Consider the following 25,530-nt stretch of genomic DNA (forward strand, 5'->3'; position numbering starts at 1 on the left):
CGAATTCAAGAAAGTGGCAAACTTTAGAGACTTAGGCCTCTCCTTAGGTATTGTGGCAAGGTAATGCAGTCTGTGTATATCAGTAGCAGGTTGGAACGCTCATTATTCCCAGCATGAGGGGGTTAACTCCTGGGAGGTCAGCAGGTGGAACCAATTAACCTGCACTCAGGTGTTTAAGGGCGGCCGTTAGAGGCATTAGTTGTCTGAGAACAGGGAGAGAGGCAGTCAAGCCAGAGGCCCTCAGACTTTATAAAGGTACGGTCCAAACATACTGTGTGGTGCTGCTACTGCTATTGCTACTTTTAGGACAATCCTGTCCTCTTGATGTGCTTCCATCATAGCTCCCATCTGAGCAGTTATCAGACGGTTGGTTTCCTGTTGCACTGTAGTAGCATGCAGGAGGGCCTTTAAAACATCCTCCATGTTGATACAGGGTTCAAACAGCCAAATCCCACTTCTGATACCACTTGTGGCAGGATGGCCCGGTTACAAACAAGAAATTCCAAACACCAGCGGAATAAAAGCAAAACGTAATTTATTGCAGCTTGCTGTAAGGTCCACAGTGTTGCACTTCACAGGGTACATAAACAAACAAAAACAAATCCTACTCCATCTTGGAGACTAACTATACAAGGTTCTTTACCTCACTAACTAACCGGCCAGCTAATCCAGTCCCAGTCATAAAAGCAGCAGTAGCAGCACCACACAGTATGTTTGGACCGTACCTTTATAAAGTCTGAGGGCCTCTGGCTTGACTGCCTCTCTCCCTGTTCTCAGACAACTAATGCCTCTAACGGCCGCCCTTAAACACCTGAGTACAGGTTAATTGGTTCCACCTGCTGACCTCCCAGGAGTTAACCCCCTCATGCTGGGAATAATGAGCGTTCCAACCTGCTACTAATATACACAGACTGCATTTTGCATCTTGCCACAGGATATTATACCTGAAGATAATACACCTGAAGAAGAGATGTAAGCCTCAAAAGCTTGCAATCTAATGCAATTCCGTTAACCAGTAACTAACTGAATTTACCACATTTCCTTTGAATATAACATTCCTCCTAAGTGTTATGATGCCTTTGCTTGATGATAGAGCTTTAAGAAGTTATTTGAGGTTTTTTTTCTGTCAGCAACCCTGACCAAAGTCAGCCTATGGGCATATAATTTATCTATAGTAACAAGAATAGTTTTTCCCAGATCATTGAACAACATGAACAAAATTGCACTCAATATGGACTCAAATCTTTAATGCATGTATGCTGTAGAGTAGATGGCTATTTGTTGCATTCCCCACTAGGGGGTGTAGTTTGATCACAAATAATGTTTATCGTTCCTTAACTACAGGTACGAGACACCACCCAGGAACCATGTGGGCGTCTATCATTTATGAAGGAGCCAAAATCAACACGAGGCCTTGTACATCATGCCATTTGCAACCTAAATATCACTTTGCCATTGCATAGTAAAGTACGTCGTTAATTCCTGCTCTTCTCGTTTTTCTTCCATTTTTGATACTTATTGTGTTCCATTTATCTTTTGGTTCTAGATCCTTTTTGAACAAAATTCAAAATATATTTTGTTTAAACACATAAAAAAATGTAAGCTAATTATTACATCCAACTTTATAACATTACTGAAGAAATCTAAAATGTGAGACTCACCATAGATGTAAACATGGACCATCATAAACATAAAAGTAGATACAATTGCGCATACACAGCAGATATACCGGTATGTGTTAAGTGGTAGAGTCTATGTAGAGTTTTAAAGTTCCATCTTAGTAGTTTCTTGAGGCAGGGGAAAAAGCAAGACACAGGCAAGATTGCCAGTTAGAATATTTCTAACTTTCCCCTGTCTCTAAAGTATTGATTCTCTAACGAAAATGAACGATGGCACGGCTCCACTTTTTTTCTGTAAAAAAAATATATGAACCAACGAGATTAAAAGTAAAAATCCTTGTTCCCCTATTTTTAAAAGATCTAAACGACCCAAGGTAGTTTTACTATATAGATAGAATGTTAGTACCCATATGGCAATTTATCTAACCGTTTTGCGTGCTAATTTGTTCTGTTTTTTGTTCTCTGTTTATTTTCTGCTCGACTTCTTGTTGACGAAAGGAATCTGAATCAGATCAAGAACTTGAAGATGAGGTAATAAAAAATAAAAATTGTCAAAAAGTTGACCTAACTTTGTTATGGGTGCCTTTTACCTTGTTGAATGCCTGCTTGAAAGAAATGTATAGAAAGTTAAGTAACTACCTTCAGCCTCCTGCACAGGCATTTCATTCAATGGATAAGAAGCATCCCACAGAAGACAGGGATTAAAAGTGAGGGAAGATATTTTGCTCTATGAGGCAACATGGAAATTCAATGTATTGCCTCAACGATTTTGATGGTCTGAACAGTAATACACACCTAGACACTGACACTAACATACCCATGCAATCACACTAACATACCCATTCACTCACACTAACAACACTAGACACACTTACACACACAGACACTCAATACTAATACTCATACACATACCTACTCACACAAACATACCCAGACACATACCCTAGTATACCAAGACAAGGACACATGTGCACACACTGATATACACACACTAACATACCCAGACACATGTTCACCCACTGACAGACCCACACACACTGATATACAGATACATAGATATGCGCTAGCATACCCAAACACACAGACAAGCAACTCACTTACCCTGAAAAGCCTCAGCCCATCTTTGATGCAGCTTGCCTGGCTACTCAACCCGGCCTCCTCATGGAGGTATATCTGGATTTCGGGGCTTACCTGTTTATCATTACTCCCAGAGCCTGCCGTCCTCTATCCTGGCGGGGGGTGCAGTTGAATCACTACCCCCCCAGATGCCACAAATTATGAGGTAAAGGCCTCTAACCCTATGGAAAATCTACTTAAGATACTTGATGTTAGCAGTTCACATTAAACTGTATATAACTAGTCATCTTCAGGTCACCTCCAGTAGACTATGACATGAGAAAAAGCTTTCATTCATATAGGTTACATTAATGACCTATACTTTACAACTTCTATTTCTTAAGCTTTCTTTTATAAAGTTCCATAAGTAAACTAACAGCAAGGAATGAGTACAAATGAAGCAAAATTGTGTATCTACCAGTGTTCTATTAACATCATGCAATGATCATTGTGCCATCAAGATAAACTACTTTTTTCTTTCTTCTAGGGAAATGTGACATCTGAAAAAAGTAAGATTTCTTTTGCAAAGTAATTGTTTTTAGATTTGAAATTTTGTTTCTGAGTGAGCTAAGCCAGTAAAGCATGCTATGAGCCGTACAGGCTATACAAATTCCCACTAATTATTATTGTGTTAATACTAACATTGCTGCTTTGAGAAACTTGACATGTAACACTCTTAGCTTTGTTTCAGTTAAGTAGTCTAAACCATTAGCTTTAACACAACTGATTGCTGAGAACTATGTAGACCTCCCTTCCCTAGTACTGACTTTCCCTTTGCCCTTTCCCATAACTGCTTATAATGTCCGTTCCATTTTTATGTTTGGCTCTGCATTTGTTGACATGACACTATCACCCCATTTACCAACTGAATGACAGTATCAGTTTTCACTGGCATCCCCATGCTTTATTGTTGCTAACCCTCTGTGGCATCTAGTGCTAGAATTCTTACAATTTACTAGTACACTTAATTTGCTGATGCTTCTAAAAAAAAGATACTGTCGAATTGTGTTAAATGCCGGTCAACATTACTGTGGTGAAGTTTCGGTCGATTCATGAATCTGTTAAATGTTACTTAAATGTTACTTATGCTGTGAAGCATTAAAGGAAAATTGCTAGAAGTACATTACGATTTCAGGACAACTTAGTGGGGTGTTTACTCATTCAGCAACACTGTGATGAGGTGTATAAAATGTAAAAATGTTAATAGCTACAGTATTGTACACGCAGACAGTTTTTTTGTGTTACACTGCATACAATTCCTTCTAAAAAAAATAATATAATGGAGAAATGCAAGGAAAGCAGAAAATATGTACAGAAGAGCTTCATTGCATGGCTTATTTTAGGCTATTGTAGATAAGTATCCACCTTTAAAGTCCAATAACAAACAAGTACAAAAAAAGTACAAACATCAGATTTTATGTAATGGATACAGTATTCTAATATGCATTATAAAGTATTTTTTTATAGGTTTTATTACTGAGATGCAATTGTAAGTTTAATCTTATGATAGGTGATGAGGGGATCATGTCGAGTATAATGGGTATGTTGTATATGTTTTTTTTAGCATATGTAAGTCATGGTAATACTTCACCACAGTATGTTACAGGTTATTATGATACCATATGTACCAGGTCCAAACCCCCATAGCCCGTGCTTGTTTACCTCTGCTTTGCATGGAAATAACTTGACTTACATAAACCGTGTGGATCTATGTGTGCTGAGTGGATGTTTTTGATTCTTTGGTTGCTGTGCATAACATCTTATACTTCAAATCATTTTCTGTTGATCCATGGTTACTCCTTTCTTTCCTTTGATTGTCTTTACCGAACCTAATATTGTTCACATAGTGTGAGGATGCTCCAAGGGAAGGATCATACCTCCTAGCTTGAAAAAAAACACAAAACATAACAAACACAAAAAAAATCCTTGTTCAAAAGATACCGTTCTAGATGAAATGCCGGTCTGCAGATAATTCAGATTTTGTCTCCGGGTCCTTTACTACAAAATGCGATTTCAAAGAACGTTTAAAATAGTTAATAATGTTGTTGTACAATATTCCTTGTCCGCATTATGAAGCTATATAGATATTTTGTAGTAAAAGTTATCTGGACTCAAAAGAAAAAATTATTTTTAACTTACAATACAACTTCTGAACAAATAAGGAAGAACTAGGAAAAGTCAATGTTGCTGATAATCATTAAATCATTAAATGTTGCCACTACTTTTAACAATTTTCACTTTTAATTACAAAAAACTCTGGGATAGCAAAGGACTTTTGTGAGTCTCTCACAGAGACTGTGAGTTTTTGTGGCACACACATTCTCTTCATTCATTATTATCTTTGTTATAATACTAACAAGTATGACAATATGTACCAACAGACGGTAATCTGTTTTGCTGACAGTTTGCTCATTGACTTTCTCTTAGAGGCAATCAACATGCAACAATCAGAATGCTTGTTTCTGTTTTTATTTTATAATGCTGTATAGCATCTGAACAATCTTGAGATGCCTTTTGTGCAAATTCACTGTGCTTTTTTTAATATTTTTTTTATTGGTTAATTTACTCATTTGTTGTATTGTTATTATGGCGTTGTGCTGTATGCGTGGATGTGGTCTAGTGTGCAATCTAAGCAAGTTATTTCCTGCTCATTTTCCTTCCCAGTTTCCTTTTTTTTCTTTAGCATGGTACTCCAGAACTTTGGATCCACCAACCATACCAACCCATTGCACCCATCCCTATTACACCTCAAACAAAGCCTTAATTATTTCCATCACAATTACATTATTCAGTCTCTGTTTTGATTGCCATTTTATTTTAATATCTCTCGTTCACCTCAAAGATGATGAAGAGACAGAATCCACAGAAACCTCCATCCTGAAAAGCCATCTTGTTAATGAAGTACCAGTATTAGCAAGCCCTGATTTGCTTTCTGAAGTGTGTGAGATGAAGCAAGATCTGATTAAAATGACCGCAATTCTCACCACTGACTCAAGTCAGAAGACAAGCTCTCTAAGGGAAAAAAATCCTGAAAAAGCTGTTGAGGATCCCGGAGAACCATTTGAAATTGTTGAACAGGTAAAGGAAGATCTAGAGAAAGTGAATGAAATCCTGAGAACCGGAACCTGCAAAAGAGAAGAATCCTCCACTCAAAGAGTTCATGGTTTGATGTACTATAACAAGGAAGAGGAATGGGTAATCGTAGGTGAAGATGAAGTTGAGGAAGCCAAACTGAGTGCACTTGTCGAAGAAACACCATGTAGAGAAGTAAGACTAGATAAAGGAGAACAACCAAAAGTAAAATCTGACATGACTGAAATAGTGAATTATCTTACTAATGATCTTAATACGTATTCATCTGAGGCTGCTCATATAGGTGATATTCCCAAAAAAGAGCAACGTAAAATGCCCCTAGAAATTAAAAAACCTATTAGAAGAAAACTAAAAGAACGGCTAAAAGAGGAAGAGCTGCAAAGTTTGAATGACCAATCAGGAATGAAAAAGTTTAGTTCTGAAGAATCATTAGATGACGAAGTAGGTCTTACTGCAACTTCTGTAAAAGATGTTACGGAGGTTTCTCCGGTGATTGAGGAAACTCCAATTGGTTCAATTAAAGATAAGGTAAAGGCTCTTCAAAAGCGAGTAGAAGAAGAGCAGAAGGGTCTTACAAGTCTACCCAGTAAAGCACAATTAAAGGATGTTACCAGTGAGCCTGTTAAACCACAGAAGAAAACTGAGGTGCCAAAACCACCCTTTTCTCCCTCTACCAAAAAAGAAAAGGTCGAAGAAACCATGTCTGTTCGCGAGCTAATGAAAGCTTTCCAGTCGGGCCATGATCCTTCAAAGGAAAGATCTGGATTATTTGAGTACAAGACTGTAAAAACAGAACATACCTCTGTAGAAAGCAATATAGCAGAGAGCAGAAACACTGGTCCTCTTATCCCTAATGACACTGACTTACAGGTAGATTATTCAGAAGAAAGAATAAGGGTAATACACACTGACAGTGACCAGACCAAACCAGAATCTGGCAGAACAGCAGAGTATAAGGAAATGTCACATGTAGATGCTGATATGGAAGGAGAGAGCCAGAGTCCTAAATTAAGAGAATCTTCTTACCCATATTTTAATGAAGAGAGTTCCAAAAGTCGATCTACTGTAAAATTAAGAGTAAGTATTAGTGATCAGGATGGGGATCCTCAAATTAGTCCTGACAGAAAAACATCCACAGACTTTTCAGCTGACATTAAGGAAGAGCTTGAAGATAATGACAAATATTTACAGTTCAAACATCTTCCAGAAACAGAAGGTGCTCAGTTAAATTTAGATCAAGTTCTTATCAGTCCATTTAATGTTGCATTCCCATCTGACTATGGCACAGATGAGTTTCTTCCAGGTTTGAATTTACAAAGTGGAACTAATGAGGACAGTTCAGACAGTCTTAAACACGAAGGTGTGGCTGATTCTCCAAGTGGCAGCTTATTAGATGGTACACCTCACATGAGTTCAGAGGACAGCTACAAACATGAAGGACTCGCTGAAACTCCAGGAACAAGCCCAGAAAGCCTATCCTTTTCGCTTAAGAAAGCAGAACAGGTTGACTTAAAACTGTCTCCAGCCATAAGTTGTGAGGCGATGCCTAAAGGTAGTGAGAATGATGAGCACCCTGACAAATATAATGACTCTGTTGATTGTAAAACAGTGTCACCACATGGTGACCATTTTCAAACCGCAGCTGATAATTTTTTGACACAGGATGTTTCATATAATAAGCAAACAGCTATAACTGAAAAACAATCAGAATGGGCTAAAGAAAATCAACATCATCCAGTAAACTATGAACTTCCTATTACTGTAAAAAGTCCCCAGGGACTGGAGCTAAAATTTCCTTCCCAAAATGATGAGGCAAGTAGCCCTGTAGCTGATGAATCAATAGCAATCAGTCATAAAGATTCATTGGAAGACAGTCCAGTATTAGAAGACAACTCATCCCACAAAACTCCAGATTCTTTAGAGCCAAGTCCAAGTAAGGAATCACCATGTCACGATTCCCTGGAAAGTAGTCCAGTAGAACATAAAATAAAATTTGGTGCTCCCATTGGCTCCATTGCACTTATCACAAGTCTTAAATCAGATCTCACCCCAGAGCTAGCTTTACGCTCTAGAATACTCAGAGATCCAGATGGAAGTGCTGAGGATGATAGTATAGAACAGACCTCACTCATGGAGAGCTCAGGAAAAAGCCCACTTTCTCCAGATACCCCTAGTTCTGAAGAAATAAGCTATGAAGTTACACCCAAAGCTCAAGATTTCCAGGCGTTCTCAATGCTTCCAAAGCCAGGAATAATTCCAGAAGTCACAGAGGAACCAGAAGAGGATTCAGAAACTGAGCCAAAGAGGAGGTTTACACCTGAGGAAGAAATGTTCAAAATGGTGACAAAAATCAAAACATTTGATGTACTTGAGCAGGAAGCAAAGCAAAAAAGAGAATACAAAAAAGAGTCCAAACAAGATGAACATGCTCCTCCTAACAATCACAAATATTCAAATGATGATGACATAGAAGCAGAAGATATAAAATTGGTACAAGTTGAGGATGTGCAAATAGTTGTCATGTCAGTAGAAAGCAGGAAAAGCTCTTCTTCTTCAGAAAGTGAGCCAGAATTAACACAGCTGAAAAAAGGTGCAGACTCAGGTCTGTTGATGGATCCTGTAATAAGAGTTCAGCCTCCATCACCACTTCCCCCTAGTTTAGATTCCAGCTCGAGCCCAGAGGAAACATCATTCCAACCAATAGCACGGGCACATGATTCTTTCAAAATAGAAGATAATCTATTGGAGGATATGCAAAAAACAGAAGAACCTAGAGAGCATGAAAGCACCATTCTGACAAATGAAATGGACTCTAATTCGTATAGCATTTTGGTCAGCAGGGATGAGCCACAGGTGGATGTTGACAAAACTGTCCCAACAAGTCCTAATGAGCCAGTCATTCAGAAATATGTTGATGCTGATAATTTATGTGCTGATGTTCAGAGAGAAGAAAGTGAAGTAGAATTGATATCAGAAATGAGAAAGGAAGAAGAGACGTCTGAAGCAAGATGTAAGCAAGATAGTGTTAATTATGAAATTACTTCTAGCAAATCTCCAGGTGAAGAGACCACCAAAGAGCACTTTGCCTCTGAGTGCCTTCAGCATATTTCAGATGAAAATGTAACATTTGAAATGCAAAGCCATGATTTATCTGTTATATCTTCGGTAAAAAAGGATTTCCCAGAAAATGAAAACATAAGTGAGGCATTAGAAACTGTAACTCAAACTGATTCTTCTGGACAATTTGATTTAGCTTTTACAACTACCATATTAGCTGATGGGGAATCCCTGGAAACTAAGGGTTGCATTCCGGACTTAACAAGTCCATATGAAAATGTCCCATTTGAATATTTTTTTAGTGGTCATGAAACTGTGCCAGAGGATAATGGTAGATGTTTGGCTGAGGAATATTTACAAGGGAAACATGACTTGCAAGTAGATCAGGATCATTTGGAGTCTGACACAAAAACTGTACCATGGTGTTCACCAACAAGTAATGAACCAGATGAATGTTATATAAAGGATGCCTTATTAAATGATTCAGAGGAGGGTACAAACAGCAAAGTTATCATAACTAAGTCAGATGTTGCTCCTGACTGGAGTTCTATCAGAGAAGACGATGAAGCCTTTGAAGCACGGGTTAAAGAGGAAGAACAGAAGATATTTGGATTGATGGTAGACAAGCAGTCTCAGGGAACAACTCCTGATACCACTCCTGCACGTACCCCCACAGAAGAGGGCACACCCACCAGTGAGCAAAACCCATTTTTGTTTCAGGAAGGAAAGCTTTTTGAAATGACTCGCAGTGGGGCAATAGATATGACCAAGCGCAACTATGCAGATGAAAGTTTTCACTTTTTCCAAATAGGACAACAGGGTGCAGAAGAGGTCCTCCCAGAGGATATTAAAGAAGAGAGTTGTGAAGAAGAGTCCCCTAAGTGCGAGTGTCTGTCAGACCCATTTACTGGAGCTGAAACTGATATATCTACAAATGAAATTGAGACAGCAGACAGCAGTGAGACGCGATCAACTGAAGAGGACGTTGATACTGGAACAGCAGATGACATGGACACAGAACTCACCAAAGCAGAGCAAAAGTCAAGAATTCCTATAAAAATGGGAATTTCTGCATCTGCAAAGACTCCCACAAAAGAGACTGCAGAAATCCCAATAGATGAGGCAACTTCAACTAGAGTTTTGGAGAGGCAGGTGAGCTGTGATAGCTCACAACATTCATGGTCCTATTTGTCTGAGAAATCTTCAGCAGGTATGGAGTTAGATTTCATAGGGTTTGAAAACTTGTGTCCTGAACGAGATGAGTCACCAGATTCTTCTCCGGAGGACCAAAAATCAGTAATTGAAATACCAACTGCCGCCATGGAATCTTCTTCTTCAACTGAAATCAAATCCAAAATTCCTGTAAGATCCACTACCTCAGTATCTGAAGAGCATTCCCAGTTATATACAAAAACTGAGAGCAGTACACTTACAGACAGCCTTATTCATATGGATGAACAAAAGCCAAAGTCAAAGATTCCTGTAAAATCAAGTACAGCAAAAACTGAGCAACATTTTTCATTGACAGAACTGTCTGAGTCAAAAATGTCAGAAATAGGTAGTAAGCTACCAATTAAACAGGATACCAGAAGCAAGTCAGAATCTGATGCCCATTCATCTGCCAATATTAAAGCTAAACAACGTACATCTAAAACAAGAAGTTATGCAGAGACCCAGAATGAGATTATAGAGCGGTCATCTTCTAGCTTGGAAAGAGAAACAGGTGAGACGACTAAACCAAAGTTCTACTCATCAAAATTACCAGTTAAAGTAAAAAGTTCACCACCCACTCAGACAACAACCTCTATAAGTGATGAGCAAGAACGTTTTTTTGAAATGTATAAGAACTCAATAGACTTCTTTGAGGAGATAAGTGATGAGGCATCAAAACTAGTGGACAGGCTCACACAGGCTGAAAGGGATCAAGAGCCCATATCTGACGATGAGAGTAGTGCCTTTGACAGTTCAGTAATTGAAAATCCTCCAGCAGTCGAAACCCAACAGCAGACTATTCCTGAGGACATATTTGACACAAGACCAATATGGGATGAATCAATTGAAACCCAAATTGAACGCATTCCAGATGATCATTGCCATGAACATACTCAAGGTATTTCTTATAAACAGGGAGGATTCCCTGTGCTATGCATGCCATACATTTTATAATTTATGTGATTTTGGTTGTGTCTGTGGGTGTCTGTGTTTGTTGTCTATGTCCCATGTGCAGTTATTGTTTGTAGAAAAACCTCAAGATTGGATATTGTGAGTGCTTTGTAAGGCATTAACAATAACAGTTTATGAAATGGCTCATTAAATAGGGAGGTCTGTAGACAGGATAGTTCCTATAATTGATTACATTGACAAATTATTCTGAAAAACATTTGCCATTTTATATAACACAAATGTCTGCTCTACTCATTTCCCTGCAAGGAACACACTGGAATAAACATTACTAATCATCTAGCATTTTTGTGACTTGTTTTACATCACACTGTGTGGAAGTACCGACAGTAATCCATTTATGTCGCTTAGTGACCCATACTGCAATAGGACTAAAGTTATAGAGGGAATGGGACGTTATTGGGTGACACTAAGGTTAAAAAAGGATGACAAAATAAATGCTATATGTCTTAAGAATTTTTGTAGGATTCAGGGTGAATATTTGATTCCAAAGACCATGCTGTGTCTTAAGTACAAACCTTGGCTAAGTAAAAGCACATGTTCACATGTGTGCACATTGGAACAAGTCCACTCACGTTGAGATCCCGCTGGTGACCCAATGAGAAGTGGTTCTATGCTAATTGTGTCTTGGTAAATCACATACATTTTGTGTTTTCCTTCCAACACATGTAAATCATTCTAAAGATAGAAGCATTTAACCCTAATGCCAAGTGTTCCCTGTTGTTATTACCAGTAGAAAACCAAAACTTGTCATCAATCCTAGATAACATTTAAATGTCTATCTTGTTAAAATAAAAACAGCCCTTTTATATGGTCGCACATAGAATCTTAATTCAAAGACCCCCTGCTAGTGCATTTTTCATGTATAAGCTTAACTGTTAATAAGAATGATTTCCTCACCCCATATATTTTTCGCACTCTAGCATCACCTTGTATGTATACCAATTTATAAAGGCAGAGAAGTGTCACAGAATCCTTGTTTACTTAAGGGAAATAAGCTGCTGGGGAAAGCATGATGCATTGTGAAACTTTAGTAGTTCATGCAAATAAAGAGCCCTTATTTGAATCACATGCTATAAAGGTGTTTTTCATGTAACACAAATACATCTCAGTGATCGTCACGTTTTATGCATTAATGGAATCTTTAGGATGAGAAATCCATTATATTTCTGTTCCATAATCATTCAACAATACCCATAATTTAGCTTTGGACAATGCTCCGTACACGGTAAAAGTGCATGGTCTTCAAACAAGGCGAGATCACTTTCTGCAGGCCTCCCATAATCTTTTTTACTCTGTTACTTCACTCCTTCACTAAAGTGGTAGCACATAGTGTACTTTTTTCTTGTAGTCAAATAAAAGTGAGCAATGTAAAATTTAGTATTTATGGTACCATTACACCTACTGTAAAAATGACCTCAAAGGGAATTTGTCATGAAAATGTTGCATGTTTAAGTTGTAGGTTGACATCCGTGCCACATTGTCTTTCATATGTATGTATAGTTTCTATTTCCTTAGGCCTGTGCCTCTAGCAAATTCAGTTTAAGATATTGTGTTTACTATTGACCATAGCAGTACTAACAATGTTATAATTGATGGATCTCCATGTTTTACAAAATGACTCATAGATACAAGGGTTTCATTAGTAATGGAGTACCCTGGCCTAAGCAAATGGTGCTAGGCCTAGGGAGGCTTGCCTTGTGTGATGCTGTCATATTCCAGGGCTCAATGGAGAGGATGAAAGCCACAGAGATAAGCCCTAGTGGACAGGTAACTGTAACATACCTCTGATTATTAGGTAGGTATGTATGATTCCTTATATCAATCAATGGTTAGGTGATTTTTAAAGAAAAAGTACCTTCTGATTGATACCAAGGAAGTCTTTTTAGTCGTCTATATTTTTTTTTCTTAATTTGTCAAATTACAGTATTTTCTTAAACTATATTTAGATCTTCAAGATCAAGAGAGAACAGAACAGCGGCTGGCACATATTGCTGATCACCTTGGCTTCAGCTGGACAGGTAACCCATTATTCACACCGCTACAACATTCAATATGGAAAAATATCATGGTTTTGTCATGTGTTTTTCTAACATCCTGTGATCATGCTTTTTACTGTGAATCAGTTATACCTGTTCTGTTTCTGAGGCTAAACTCCATGTACATGTGCTGCTGGGTTCAATTCTAGAACTAGCCACTCACGGGGAGCACAAACCAAGATAAGTGTATTATGGTGATCATCGGGTTTAACCCTAGCAGGGATGGATTAACAACACCATACATGGAGCAATTGCTCCAGGGCCCCGGCTCTGAGGGGTTCTGCAGTAATTGCTTCAGGGCCCCAAAATGCTGACTGGTCCATACCTCTCATCTGTCCCACAAAGCAGCAAACGATTGGGACACACAACGCAATCATTCTCCATCACTGACACTGCGCACGAGAAGTCATGTCATTTCCAGGCGTGTAGCATAGTGAGGCATGAAATCCAGAGAAGGGGCCCATCCTGTATAATTGCTCCAGGGCCCAAAGCTCCCTAATCTGGCTTTGAATCCCAGGTTTCTTCTTGTGCACTGGCATGGGAGAGGTAAACCTTTAAGCGCCACTGGCAGTCTCTGAGATCAGTTCAATAAATTCATGGTTAAACTCAGTTCGTTCAATAGACAACTAGGTTACCATATCAGTCTAGGACCATAGGTCATGACACAGCACACGTATTTCAATTGAGTAGCTTTGCAGGACTATAGCGATGCTAAATAATATTATAAAATATGTTGTCCAGTGCTTGCCATTATAAGGCCATGCTTTTATTATTACACACATTTGTTTCCATGATTCTCCACGAAAGCTCTAGCCAACAGGCTTGCGATGTGGTGATAGTACAAATCCTATATAGCTACTTCTGTTCCTACAACCAGTGAAACCTTATATTTTTTTTCATGTATGCTATTGTGATAGTTTAGTATGAAGAATTCTCTTTACAGAGCTGGCAAGGGAGCTGGATTTCACTGAAGAACAAATACACCAAATACGTGTTGAAAATCCAAACTCATTACAGGACCAGAGTCATGCATTGCTGAAATATTGGCTTGAGAGGGATGGAAGAAGTGCAACAGGTAGACCTGATAATATTTTATACCACCACAGATAAGCAAAATACAGGTGTGATCTACGATATATCATTTGACTTGTTCACATGATGGTATTTGTACCTAGCAGTATTTATGGGGTAAAGCCAGACCTGCTTATGACGTACATATTAGTTTGAGACTAGGCTAATTGTAAAAAAACTACGAACAAGCCTGCTAAAATCTAATAGTGAGATTTTGGTACCTGTATTCTGCTAAACTAAAAAAAGGACATTAGGATATATGGGTTTGCCTCCCCTTATTCAGTTTGCATTGTAAACAGATCACTGTGTATTCAGTTACCTAGTGTACTCACAAACAGGCATGATCCTGAATACTTTACATATAGACATGCACAAAATCGCAGCCTAGATAGAGGGCAAATATATCTGGATAAAATCATAAAACTATTAACACAAGACGCTTAAGCACACCATGATCCAGACATTTTATCTAAATGTTACTGGTTCTATTTACAAATCAGAAATTTAACACAATCAAACTGTACCCTATCATTCTGCTAATAAATCCACTTTAAAGTTGAGTGCTGCCCAATTCATGTACACTGTTAGGGTTAAGTGCCAATCTAAGTGATGTACTTTGCGGTCCCACTCATCAGGGGGGTGCCACACTCACACACAGAGGTCCCAAGTCTTCCAGAAATTCACTCTCAATGTATCCCTACCTTCTCCGCTTCTGTGTTCCTGTCTTCTTTACCACAGCTCTGCTTTTTCTCTTGTCTCTTATGCATTCTGTCTTCTTTCTTAGTCCGCTTGTCCCCGGTATCAGCTCAGTTGACCATGTTTTCTGGAGGAGCCACAGCGTGCACCATGTGGATAGTCTCTCCTCCGTTCCTCCAATCAGGGGAGAGGGTTTGAGTGGAGGCGCTGCCATTTTCGTGGAAGCTCTCCGTGCGGCCTGGTAAACTGAGCTGATACTGGGGAGAAGCGGAGGAAGAAAGAAGAAGAAGAGACAGAAGAAAAAGCAGAGCTACGGGAAAAGAGACAGGAACATGGAAGCGGTCAGCGGAGGCGGTAGGGAGACATTGAGGGTGAGTGTGAGTAAGAGTGAGTGAAAGAGTGATGAGGGGATTCCCCCATGTGTCAAATACTTTAGGTACGCCCCTGCATAAATACTATAATGTGAGGTCTAATCATATTAAACAAATACACTGGTACTATATCAAGTTGTAGATTTATTTTAAATCTAAATTATTATACTCTTTTGGGTAATAGATATTTTTTGTGGTTTTATAACCAGAAACCAGTTTGAACCAGTACCTCACTAAGATTAACCGCATGGATATAGTTCATCTCATGGAAACGGGCATTACAGAGACCTTGCTAGCACATGGCAACCACATGTATGCAGACATGGAGCAGACAATTAATCTGGACCACAGTGAAGGTAAGTCATAGTACTGAGCTGTTGAAAGATTATCTGGGCTTTTGGAAGTGTCAGCAGCATACATTTTACTAATGACTAATTGCAAAAAACAAAGAAAATAAATATTCTTCACCAACATCTTTCTTCCAAAATTTGTCAAACCCTTTTTAATAAGCTTCCTAAGGACAAGAAAACTTTAATTTTGATCAGCTACCATAGTATGCTTACGGCCATCACTACTGTTAATGTGTTTGACAAACAACTTTATTCTTATTCCGGAACATGCTTGTATCACTATAACAGTCACTTAATCAGGTGATCTTTGCAAATGATACAACACACTAACTGCTTAAAAGGTGTACATATTGATTTAAGTTACAGAATGAACCCCAGCATTGTCCACGTGAACTTTTGACACGTGAACTTTTGTACACTCTACCTCTTTGACGAGCAATAGCCTGGGGCCTACTCAAGTAAACATGACAGTGAAACATCAAAATAAACACAAAGAAAATAAAGCACTCTGTTTTGTTTGTATTCTCAGATTTTTCAGCACTACAGGATGAGTTCTCGAGCCCCCAAAAGAAGGTGACAGTTGATCAGTCAGATTCTCTTGAAAGAGAGACAGCTGAGCACCCTCCCCTGGTATCTGAGGAGGACGTTTCAATCAGCTACTCATCCTTCCATGAAAGCTCTACCAGGGTTGAAGATGACAAGTCTGTTGCAGAAACCCTCCGACAGCTACAGAAAGAGAAAGTGGAAGCAGAAATCTCAAGGGAGCCTCAACAACTATCAAGGGCACTATCTTCTGAGCAGCAACAATATTTGTAAGGGTTATTTGCTGGAAAAGCGGCTACACTTGTCATAGTGTTCTACTGCACGGGGCTATTAATGGGATATGTAGTCTTTTAACCATACATGTACTTCAGTGTCCTTTATTAATATCCACTCACTCAAACATGGGTAGCTGGCACATACTAGTGAACGCAGAGACAAAGAATAATCTGATATGCACACTAAGCAAATAAAAAAATTAGGGAAACCATACAAAGAAGAGTGAGGTGCATCATAGCGGAAATTAACCTATGAAAGTCCTAAGTTTAATGGACCAGAATAAATACTACTACTATTTACATACTTTAAGGGAAGTTGTCCCCTGACGGCCCATGTTTGGTCACTGGAAAGGTTTAGATATTCAAGACAAAGAATATCTAACAGCCCAACCCAGCACCCTTCAGTGGGGTCATGTTAACAGTGCAAGATAGCTGATTTCAGATCCAGAGGGAGAGAGTGGGAAGATCATCAGTTGTATTTTTTGCAATACACACCATTCATTTGGGTTTTTTTGGTGAGTGAGTTTAGCCATTGTAGCACAAAAACAACTAGTAGGATGCCTATTAGCTCCAAACCTGCCATAGACTTTTAAGACTAGAGAGGTTTCTTCCTCAGATATATTGCCTTTTGAGGGATACACTTCTGGAGGTACTTCATAAATATACTGGACAGTATTTCAATACAGTTCATCCATATGTTATTCTTTATTTAAGTGTCACGTCTCCAGAGGCAGACAAAATCCCCTCATCAGACTCCGCTCAAGATTACATGTCTTGTAAGGAAATCATCCAGTCTCCAAATGAGACCCATGAAGAATATGACAGACGGTGCCTCCAAACCCCAGTGTCTGAGCAGCACAGTAGTTCCCCAATAGTGCAAGAACCAGAGGAATCATCTGAACAGGAAGACCATGAAGCAGCTGGAAGTGACCTCTTCATAGTTGAGTCATCGGATGAGCAGCAAGAAAGAATGGAACACTGCTCTGAATATGCATCTTTAGAATCATTTGAAAAGGTAGGCAGGTGAAAAAATATTGTTATAAGTCTTGATAGATGATCACGGGAATTGTAATTCATTAGCTGTTTTTGAACTTTCAGCTGCGTGTACCTTCTTCAGTCTATGACTGATTGTAGAACAAGAGAACATTTTACATTTAGAATATAATACAGGTTCTTCTATCCAGATCCTAAGGCATGAAATATTCCTAGATCACTTTCAAGCTTTAAACTGGTACATTGTAATTATAAAGGGTCATGTCCAATAAATCTTGGCCACAGTTTTTAATCAGTGCAATATATCATTTTCTTAGCATTTGTTCTGCTTAAAGAAAAAAGTCATTTTGTTGATACATTGCCAGCTTTATCCCCTGGAGCATAAGCTGGCTTATTACTTTAACAAAACATTTACATCTCAAGATGACAAGTATAAAAGAAAAAAAGACTTAAAGGGACATTCTAGCCATCATATGTACTTTAATGTGAATTATAGCTAAGGTCCCTTAACATTTCTGTGTTGTCCCCCTTGTGTATGCATTTGGCCCTTTGCTCGCCCCAACAATTTTCTGTGCAGGAGATGCATTGGGGCAAACAAATATTTTTGCACATGAAGTACTTACCCCAAGTCAGCTCCAGGTGCGGTGGGCGAGGGTTCTTTTGAGACCCCCGTGCATATGTGCAGAAAGTTTTCCTACAAGCAAAGAAGGGCATCAGGAAGTGAAGAGGGGAGCTGCAGCAATTAAGCTGCAGTTTCCCCCAAGGTAAGTGCTTTATTTTAAAAGTCTGCATATTGAAGTATCTATAAAGTATGTATTATTCTTTAGTGGGGCTTTCAGGGTCTATAATCAACGCCTTTTAATATGTTGCGTGTATTTAACTTTACAATCATCCAGATTAGGTCAGTTGAGGTATCCCACCATGTACCCTCAAGGCTGACATAATTTAGTTAAATGATATCTGGCTTGACTATAAAGGTAAAGTCCTGGGCCCTACCATCCATCACTGCTTATATCTGTCACTGTGTCTTTGTAACGGACTTTAAAACACAGCAGAGTCTATTGGCGTTACATATACGCACATATAAATAACAAAGCCAATGCAGAAACCTAACAGAGGCCAGTTATTCCAGGATTTAATGCTATCAGTCCTTAAACACAAATGGAAGAATACAAATATCAGAGGCATTACTTTAATTAGAATGCATTTTAAGCGTAACGTGTACCCTTTTACACGTTTTTAAGCATAGATATTTTTTCTGGTCATCATTATGACAATTTAGAAAATTAATTAGTAGATCAGTATTCCAATAGCCTGATTTTGTTGGGAAATAATTGGAAGAACTTATATGCACAAGCTTGAGGTTGTGTGATATGTTGTGCAAATAAAATGTATTCATAGTGATTGTTTTGGTTTAATTGGAAGACAGGCATTAACTAGTGTTGCTAAAACATTTACCAGTTAGCATCTATCACCCTGCCCATTCTTCTGTAAAATAGTATTTGGTATTGAGCGTTCAGCCACTAGGTGTCTGTAACACCATGTAGCATGGAGCGAATGGAAAGTCCTACATTTCTGACTGCCCCAAACCAAAATCTAAGTATGGGGTTCACTCACTAAGCAGTGAGTTATGCGTTAGATAGAAACATAGAACATAGAAACATAGAAAGTGACGGCAGATAAGAACCAGTAGGTCCATCCAGTCTACCCAACCTCTGAGTACTTTCCTTTAGTACTTGCCCTTATCCTATATCTAGCTTGGCCTTATGCCTATCCCATGCTTGCTTAAATGACCTTACTGTATTAACATCTACCACTTCTGCTGGAATGCTATTCCATGCGTCCACTACCTGTGTTGTTCACCCTTTTTGGTATGAAGAATGATCCACAAAGGTTCTGTTAAGTCAACATTTGTTTATTCCAGTTCTGTATCATGACACATTAGGTGCTTGCTTTGTACTCTACTCTGGGTGTCTGCAGTTTTGGCTCTTGCTGAGGCATGATGTCACTTACTGTTGTCTGACCCTTATGCATATTCATAAGGCTCAGCTCAGCACACTACCCTTTCCGTTAAGTAATATTTTCTGATGTTACCATTAAACCTTTGCTCCTCTAGTTTATGGTTGTGTCCTCTTGTTGTGGTAGTATTTCTCCTTTTAAATAAACTCTCTTCCTTTACCTTGTTGCATCCCTTTAAGTATTTAAATGTTTCTATCATATCCCCCCTGTCCCGTCTTTTTTCCAGGCTATATAGGTTAAGATCCTTTAACCTGTCCTGGTAAGGTTTATCTTGTAATCCATAAACCATTTTAGTAGCCCTTCTCTGCACTTTCTCCAATATTTCTATATCCTTCTGGAGATACGGTCTCCAGTACTGTACACAATACTCCAAGTGGGGTCTCACCAGTGATCTGTACAACGGCATGAGTACTTCCCTCTTTCTACTGCTAATACCCCTCGCTATACAACCAAGCATTCTGCTAGCATTACCTGCTGCTCTACTGCATTGTCTGCCTACCTTTAAATCCTCAGAAATAATTACCCCTAAATCCCTTTCCTCACACGTTGAGGTTAGGACAGTATCAAATATTCTATACTCTGCCCTTGGGTTTTTATGCCCCAGGTGCATTACTTTGCATTTATCTACATTAAATGCCAATTGTCACAGCTCTGACCATTTTTCCAGTTTACCTAGATCGTTTGCCATTTGGCTTCTTCCTCCAGGAACATCAACCCTGTTCCAAATTTTTGTATCTTCAGCAAATAAACATACCTTTCCATCAAGACCATCTGCAATATCACTAATAAAGATATTAAAGAGAAGGGGTCCAAGTACAGATCCCTGAGGTATCCCACTGGCAACAAGACCTTGTTCTGAATATACGCCATTCACTACAACCCTCTGTTGTCTGTCACTTAGCCACTCCTTAATCCATTCAACAACATTGGGATCTAAACCCAGAGATTGCAGTTTATTTATAAGTCTTCTATGTGGGACAGTGTCAAAGGCCTTACTGAAATCCAGATACGCAATGTCTACTGCACCACCGCCATCAATTACTTTAGTCACCCAATCAAAGAAATCAATAAGATTTGTTTGGCATGATCTTCCTGAGGAAAACCCATGTTGTTTTTGATCTTGAAACCCATGTGACTTCAGATGTTCCACAATCCTTTCCTTTAACATTGTTTCCATTAATTTCCCCACTACAGATGTAAGACTAACTGGCCTGTAGTTGCCGGACTCCTCCCTACTGCCTTTTTTGTGAATGGGCACAACATTCGCTACTTTCCAATCCCCAGGGGCAACTCCCGTTACCAATGATTCGTTAAATATATCAGTTAACAGTTTTGCTAGTACATCCCCAAGCTCTTTTAATAACTTGGGGTGTATCCCATCAGGCCCCATCGACTTATTTGTCTTTACCTTAGACAACTGAAGTAGAACCTCCGCCTCGATAAACTCACATATTTCAAATGATTCAGTCTTTTTTCCCAACTGAGGTCCCATTCCTTCATTTTTATCTGCAAAAACTGAACAGAAATATTCATTGAGGCAGTCAGCTAAACCTTTATAATCTTCTACAAATATTCCTTTTGTTTTTAGTCTAACTAATCCTTGTTTAACTTTCCTTTTCTCATTTATATATCTAAAAAATGTTTTATCTCCATTTTTTACTGAGAGGGCAATTCGCTCTTCTGCATGTGATTTGGCAGCTCTTATAAAACATCCCGGCATTAATGCAGGTCATGCAGGGAAAGTGACTGAAATTAGAGTTAATACACTGAGATCAACATAGTGCTGTGTTCTTCAGCTGATTGCTAGGCAAATCAGAACTGCTCCAGTTTTGCCTGGTTAAATATGGTTTTAAGAGGTACATTTACTACACTGACAACCCATCGCAACTTGCATTGGTAATACAACACGAATGTGCAGGTTGATATTTTGAGATCTGCCTTGATACATAGAGTGATCACTCTACCAGTAAGCATACCTTTGTCTTGCTGTGTTACTCTAATTGACAATTAATGAATGGCTTACAATATACTATGACCAAGAAAAACAGTGTAACACAGAGAGGGCTGGTAGCATGCAGCTTGGGGGGGGGGCAAATCCAGCTATATGGCTCAGTAATAAACCAACCCAAACATATCTGGTGAGAACATCCCCCATGTCCACTAGCTGGTCCAATCCAAAGCACATTTTATTTTACAGTTTATAAAAAAATCCAATAAAAAGGTAACAACTATTTAAAGTTCCTCTTACTCTAATAACAATAATATTGGCACCATTGGTAAAGAAGAGCGAAGGAGGCTGTAAAAATGTGTATTTATTGTTTAACTATTTGATATTTTCTTTAAATATACACAAAATACTGCCTTCATGGATATCAAACAACTGCAAACACAAGACTGGTTTATAAAAAAGTGAACTATATGTGTGGCACAATTATTGGTACCCCTATGAAATACTATGAGAAAAATATATTTGAAGTATATTCCCATTTTATATTTTACATTTTGTAGTAGACCTGGCTGACTTGGAACAGGAAATTGTTCAACCATGACAAGGGTATAAATATTTGGCCAAATTCCCTTTTCATTCACCACAATGGGTAAGACCAAGGAATATAGCTGTAAAGTGTGGCAAAAGATTGTTGAGCTTCACTACAAAAAAAGCAAAAGCGTTGAAAATCCAACATCAGAGCAATAATTACAAAGCTCCAGTCAACTGGAATTGGTGCCACAGTGCTTGCCTTATAAATTCTATGCAAGGGATCATTTATTCTGTTAGCCATATAAGGTGATACTTATTATGTGATGGGAAATTATTTTCAACTTTCAATTGATAAAATATACATAGAATGAAAGGCAGCCAAAAATATAGTATCGTAAATAGAGCCCTGCTTCCATACTTCCACCAGGAGCTAGCAGAGGAGCTAGGTGAGCTAGAGACCAACTCAGATGAGGACGAGATGGTAACTACCAGGGTCGTTCGCCGCCGTGTGATTATTCAGGTACAGAGTGTTTAACTCTTGCACGTCGCTGCGCCAGTGGCTGCTATGTCCTGGCAAGACTTGCAGAGAGTCACCAGCACCAAATACTTACCAAGCAACATGGCTGCCTGCATGTTCCCCTAACTAATGCATGTCCACTTTAATTGTGAGTACCGAAAACCTAATGTCAGTATTAGTAGAGAAATGTAGATCGTTTTTTTACCACTCTCAAAGTGTCAGTTAGAAGACCAGACTGAAATTCTATTCAGCTGCTTGTAGGAACGCCGAGTCTTCTGCTGCACTTTTGTCTGTGGTCTCACTGCATGCACTTAGCACTTTTCTTTGCAAAACAGTTTTTTAGAGTTTTGCCTGTTTTCTGTAAATCCTCTATTTTTAATTTCAGTTTAACCACACTTTCTAGTTTTAAACACTTTAATTAACCGTGATTAAGAGTTTGGTAACACGGTTCCTTCCTCTTTCCTCTAGGCAGACAATATGCCTGACATTCTCCCAGAAACGGTGACGGAGGAGCAGTACACAGATGAACATGGTCATATTGTGGTCAAGAAGGTATACTATGAATAGAAGCAGTCTACCACAGTTAGTACTACACTCACACAGTGGTAAAAAGATGTCTATAATATAGGTCTTACCGAAACAAATCCAGTAAAAGTAATTGTGAATGAAAAGTATTTCAATATGTATTAGTTATGGATAATATTTATAGAAAGACCTAGTCTATAGTATGTTATTATTTATGGGAAATACTACAGGAGCGAATACTTACATTGCCTTCTGTCATGTAGTGTAAGCATTTGTTCCTGTAGGTAATATGATTATAGAAGGTTTGTATAAACCTTTCTATAATGTTACAGGATGCAATCATCTTTGATGCTCAGGAATACCTAGCAGGCAACAGAATACAATGATTACCGTCAAGAGCATTATATTTAAAATCATTGTTTGCATCTTGTGCAGGTCACACGGAAAATTATCAGAAGATTTGTTTTACCCGATGGCACCGAAAAAGAAGAAGTTGTGGTACACGGGGGTCCCCAGGAGCCTGTGACAGTAGAAGAGGGGGACACAGTTTCTAAAGTTTTAAAACGTACCATACTGAAGAGTGACAGTGAGCAGTCTGAGGTAAGGTGGTTTGTGCACCCTGTTAGTGGTAAGATGAGGAAATATGAAATCACTCTATATTTTCTACAGTAATGTCCAATTAGTAATGGGAGAAAAAAGATATACACGTACATACTTTTCTCCCAATTTCTGCAGTATAATTCCATGAGTTTGAGTTTCTCCTGATCTTCTGATGAGATATAGCAATTTTGGTAAAACAAATAGTTTTCAAAACGGATCTCAGTGGTGCATGGTATACATGTAGCGACACTCTACGAAAATGCTGGTAACAGGTTACTTTTTTTTTTCAAAAGATGACTACCAGCAATGGGGTAGATTAAGAAAATTGGTCATCTCTGTTCAAAACATGCAGGCAGTATGAGGAAAACAGTGACTATATTTTCCTTTATACAACTGAAAAATTCTAATGTATCTTAAACAACCTGGAAGTCTGTACTTTCTGTCAAAACTAGAATTAGAATTAAATTTGGCAGAGGGTGTTACACCTAAAAAAAGTGCCATGATTTTTAAAACATAAATAACCGGCAAGTTTATTTTTAATGTGTTTCTCAACTTTTGGTGTTTTACATTTTAATTTAGTGTGTCAATAAATAAGATCATTTGCAGTCCAAAGACAAGACATTCAGATCCATGTACAACTCCTTTAGATCTACCTATAAAGGGGGGCCAAAATACATATTTTTTGATGATGCAAATCAGCGGGTTATTGGTATCTCTCATATTATTTTGTGTGCATTGCTTATTCTTACTTGCCGATGCTCAACAATACCCAGTTTACAGCCATGTATACGGCACCCAGAACAGGCTAAGATCAAACATTAAATTGTGTCACCAGATTGCTTTCTCCGAGCCCAGAGTATTGTCATCAGAGTTCCAAGCTGAACCTGTGGAAGGCCGAAAGGTCAGCAAGGTCGTGAAGACCACTGTGGTTCACGGAGAAAGAACTGAAAAATATCTTGGAGACCCTAGTTTAGCATCCGATCTACCATCGGCCAAAGATGACTTTGAACAGGTAAAGGGTTAGTACCTAGATATAGAATATTTGCAATTTGTTTCCCTTACATACATCAACAGGAAGAATTTGTTTATTAGAATCAGTTAATAAAGTAAGACAACTAATTCTCCTAGTTAAAATATTAACCAGTCCTTTTTCCTTGAATTCTTTAAACTTTATAAATATCATCTAGTTTTTCTTCTATTGCTTTGTCAACATAGCCATATAACCTGCTTCTGTCACATAATTAGACGTTAAAATACATTCTCAAGAAAAAAAATGAATGGAGGAAAAAGGTTATCATCCTGTATATCTTGGAGACGCTGCTTAGTAAAGTTATTGCCCCAGATGACACGCTGCCTGTCTTATTGCTGGATTCAGTTATGAGTTTCTACAGTCCCAGAGTACAGTTATTTATTTAATAAGTCTGGTTCTTCCAAATTAATCCTGTAAATGAAAAAACAGCAGAGGATTGAAGTCCTCGGAAGAGATGAGCAAAGCCTCTTGTACAATCTGTTAATTAATCAGTCGGAGCATCTGGGGGATGCACTTCTTGTAAACATATGGATGTATGTAAATATCCCACAGACTGGAACACTCACTGAATGCCAATATTGTGAATGGGGTGAGTCAACAGACAGAGCTGTTAGGTCTTTAAAACTAACCACAAATCTTAAATAGTAACAGACTGAGACTAAAGGTTTTTGTCTGCTGTGGGTGGCTTTAATAAAATGCAGTTCATTCATTGCCATTTGTTAAAATTCAAGTCCCCTAATTATATTCGCAAACACTTCCCAACAGAAGAAGGAAAAAATACACACGGACAGGTCCTCCAAGGTGCAGTTTCAACCCTCAATATCTGTTGTTTTATGAAACAAGGTCCTTACTCATACCATATGTAGCAGTTGTCATTACAAGAACACTTCAGACCTATATTATAGTATAAAGCATTTTAGAGTCCATTTTTCTACAATAACACTTGCACCTGTTTG

General features: G+C 38.5%; 1 protein-coding gene and 1 pseudogene across 1 annotated transcript in view; both read left to right on the forward strand.

Annotated features, from left to right (window-relative positions):
• Nucleotides 1–25,530, forward strand: part of LOC149289348 (uncharacterized) — a 100,126-nt gene that overhangs the window by 70,463 nt on the left and 4,133 nt on the right. Inside the window, exons 34-46 of the mRNA XM_089490737.1 lie at nt 1,345–1,467; nt 2,118–2,150; nt 3,223–3,244; nt 6,385–6,396; nt 13,025–13,087; nt 14,049–14,180; nt 15,453–15,599; nt 16,123–16,405; nt 17,126–17,426; nt 22,330–22,422; nt 22,888–22,971; nt 23,380–23,544; nt 24,380–24,556. Of these exons, the coding sequence (XP_089346863.1) occupies nt 1,345–1,467; nt 2,118–2,150; nt 3,223–3,244; nt 6,385–6,396; nt 13,025–13,087; nt 14,049–14,180; nt 15,453–15,599; nt 16,123–16,405; nt 17,126–17,426; nt 22,330–22,422; nt 22,888–22,971; nt 23,380–23,544; nt 24,380–24,556 (1,635 nt within the window). The remainder of the gene's footprint in view (nt 1–1,344; nt 1,468–2,117; nt 2,151–3,222; nt 3,245–6,384; nt 6,397–13,024; nt 13,088–14,048; nt 14,181–15,452; nt 15,600–16,122; nt 16,406–17,125; nt 17,427–22,329; nt 22,423–22,887; nt 22,972–23,379; nt 23,545–24,379; nt 24,557–25,530) is intronic.
• LOC149289349 (ankyrin-2 pseudogene) lies at nt 6,528–11,051 on the forward strand (annotated as a pseudogene).

This window comes from Sceloporus occidentalis, unplaced genomic scaffold, assembly GCF_023333645.1.
Source record: "Sceloporus occidentalis isolate IW3139 unplaced genomic scaffold, rSceOcc1.0.p SCAF_46, whole genome shotgun sequence".
NCBI classification, from domain to species: Eukaryota; Metazoa; Chordata; class Lepidosauria; order Squamata; family Phrynosomatidae; genus Sceloporus; species Sceloporus occidentalis.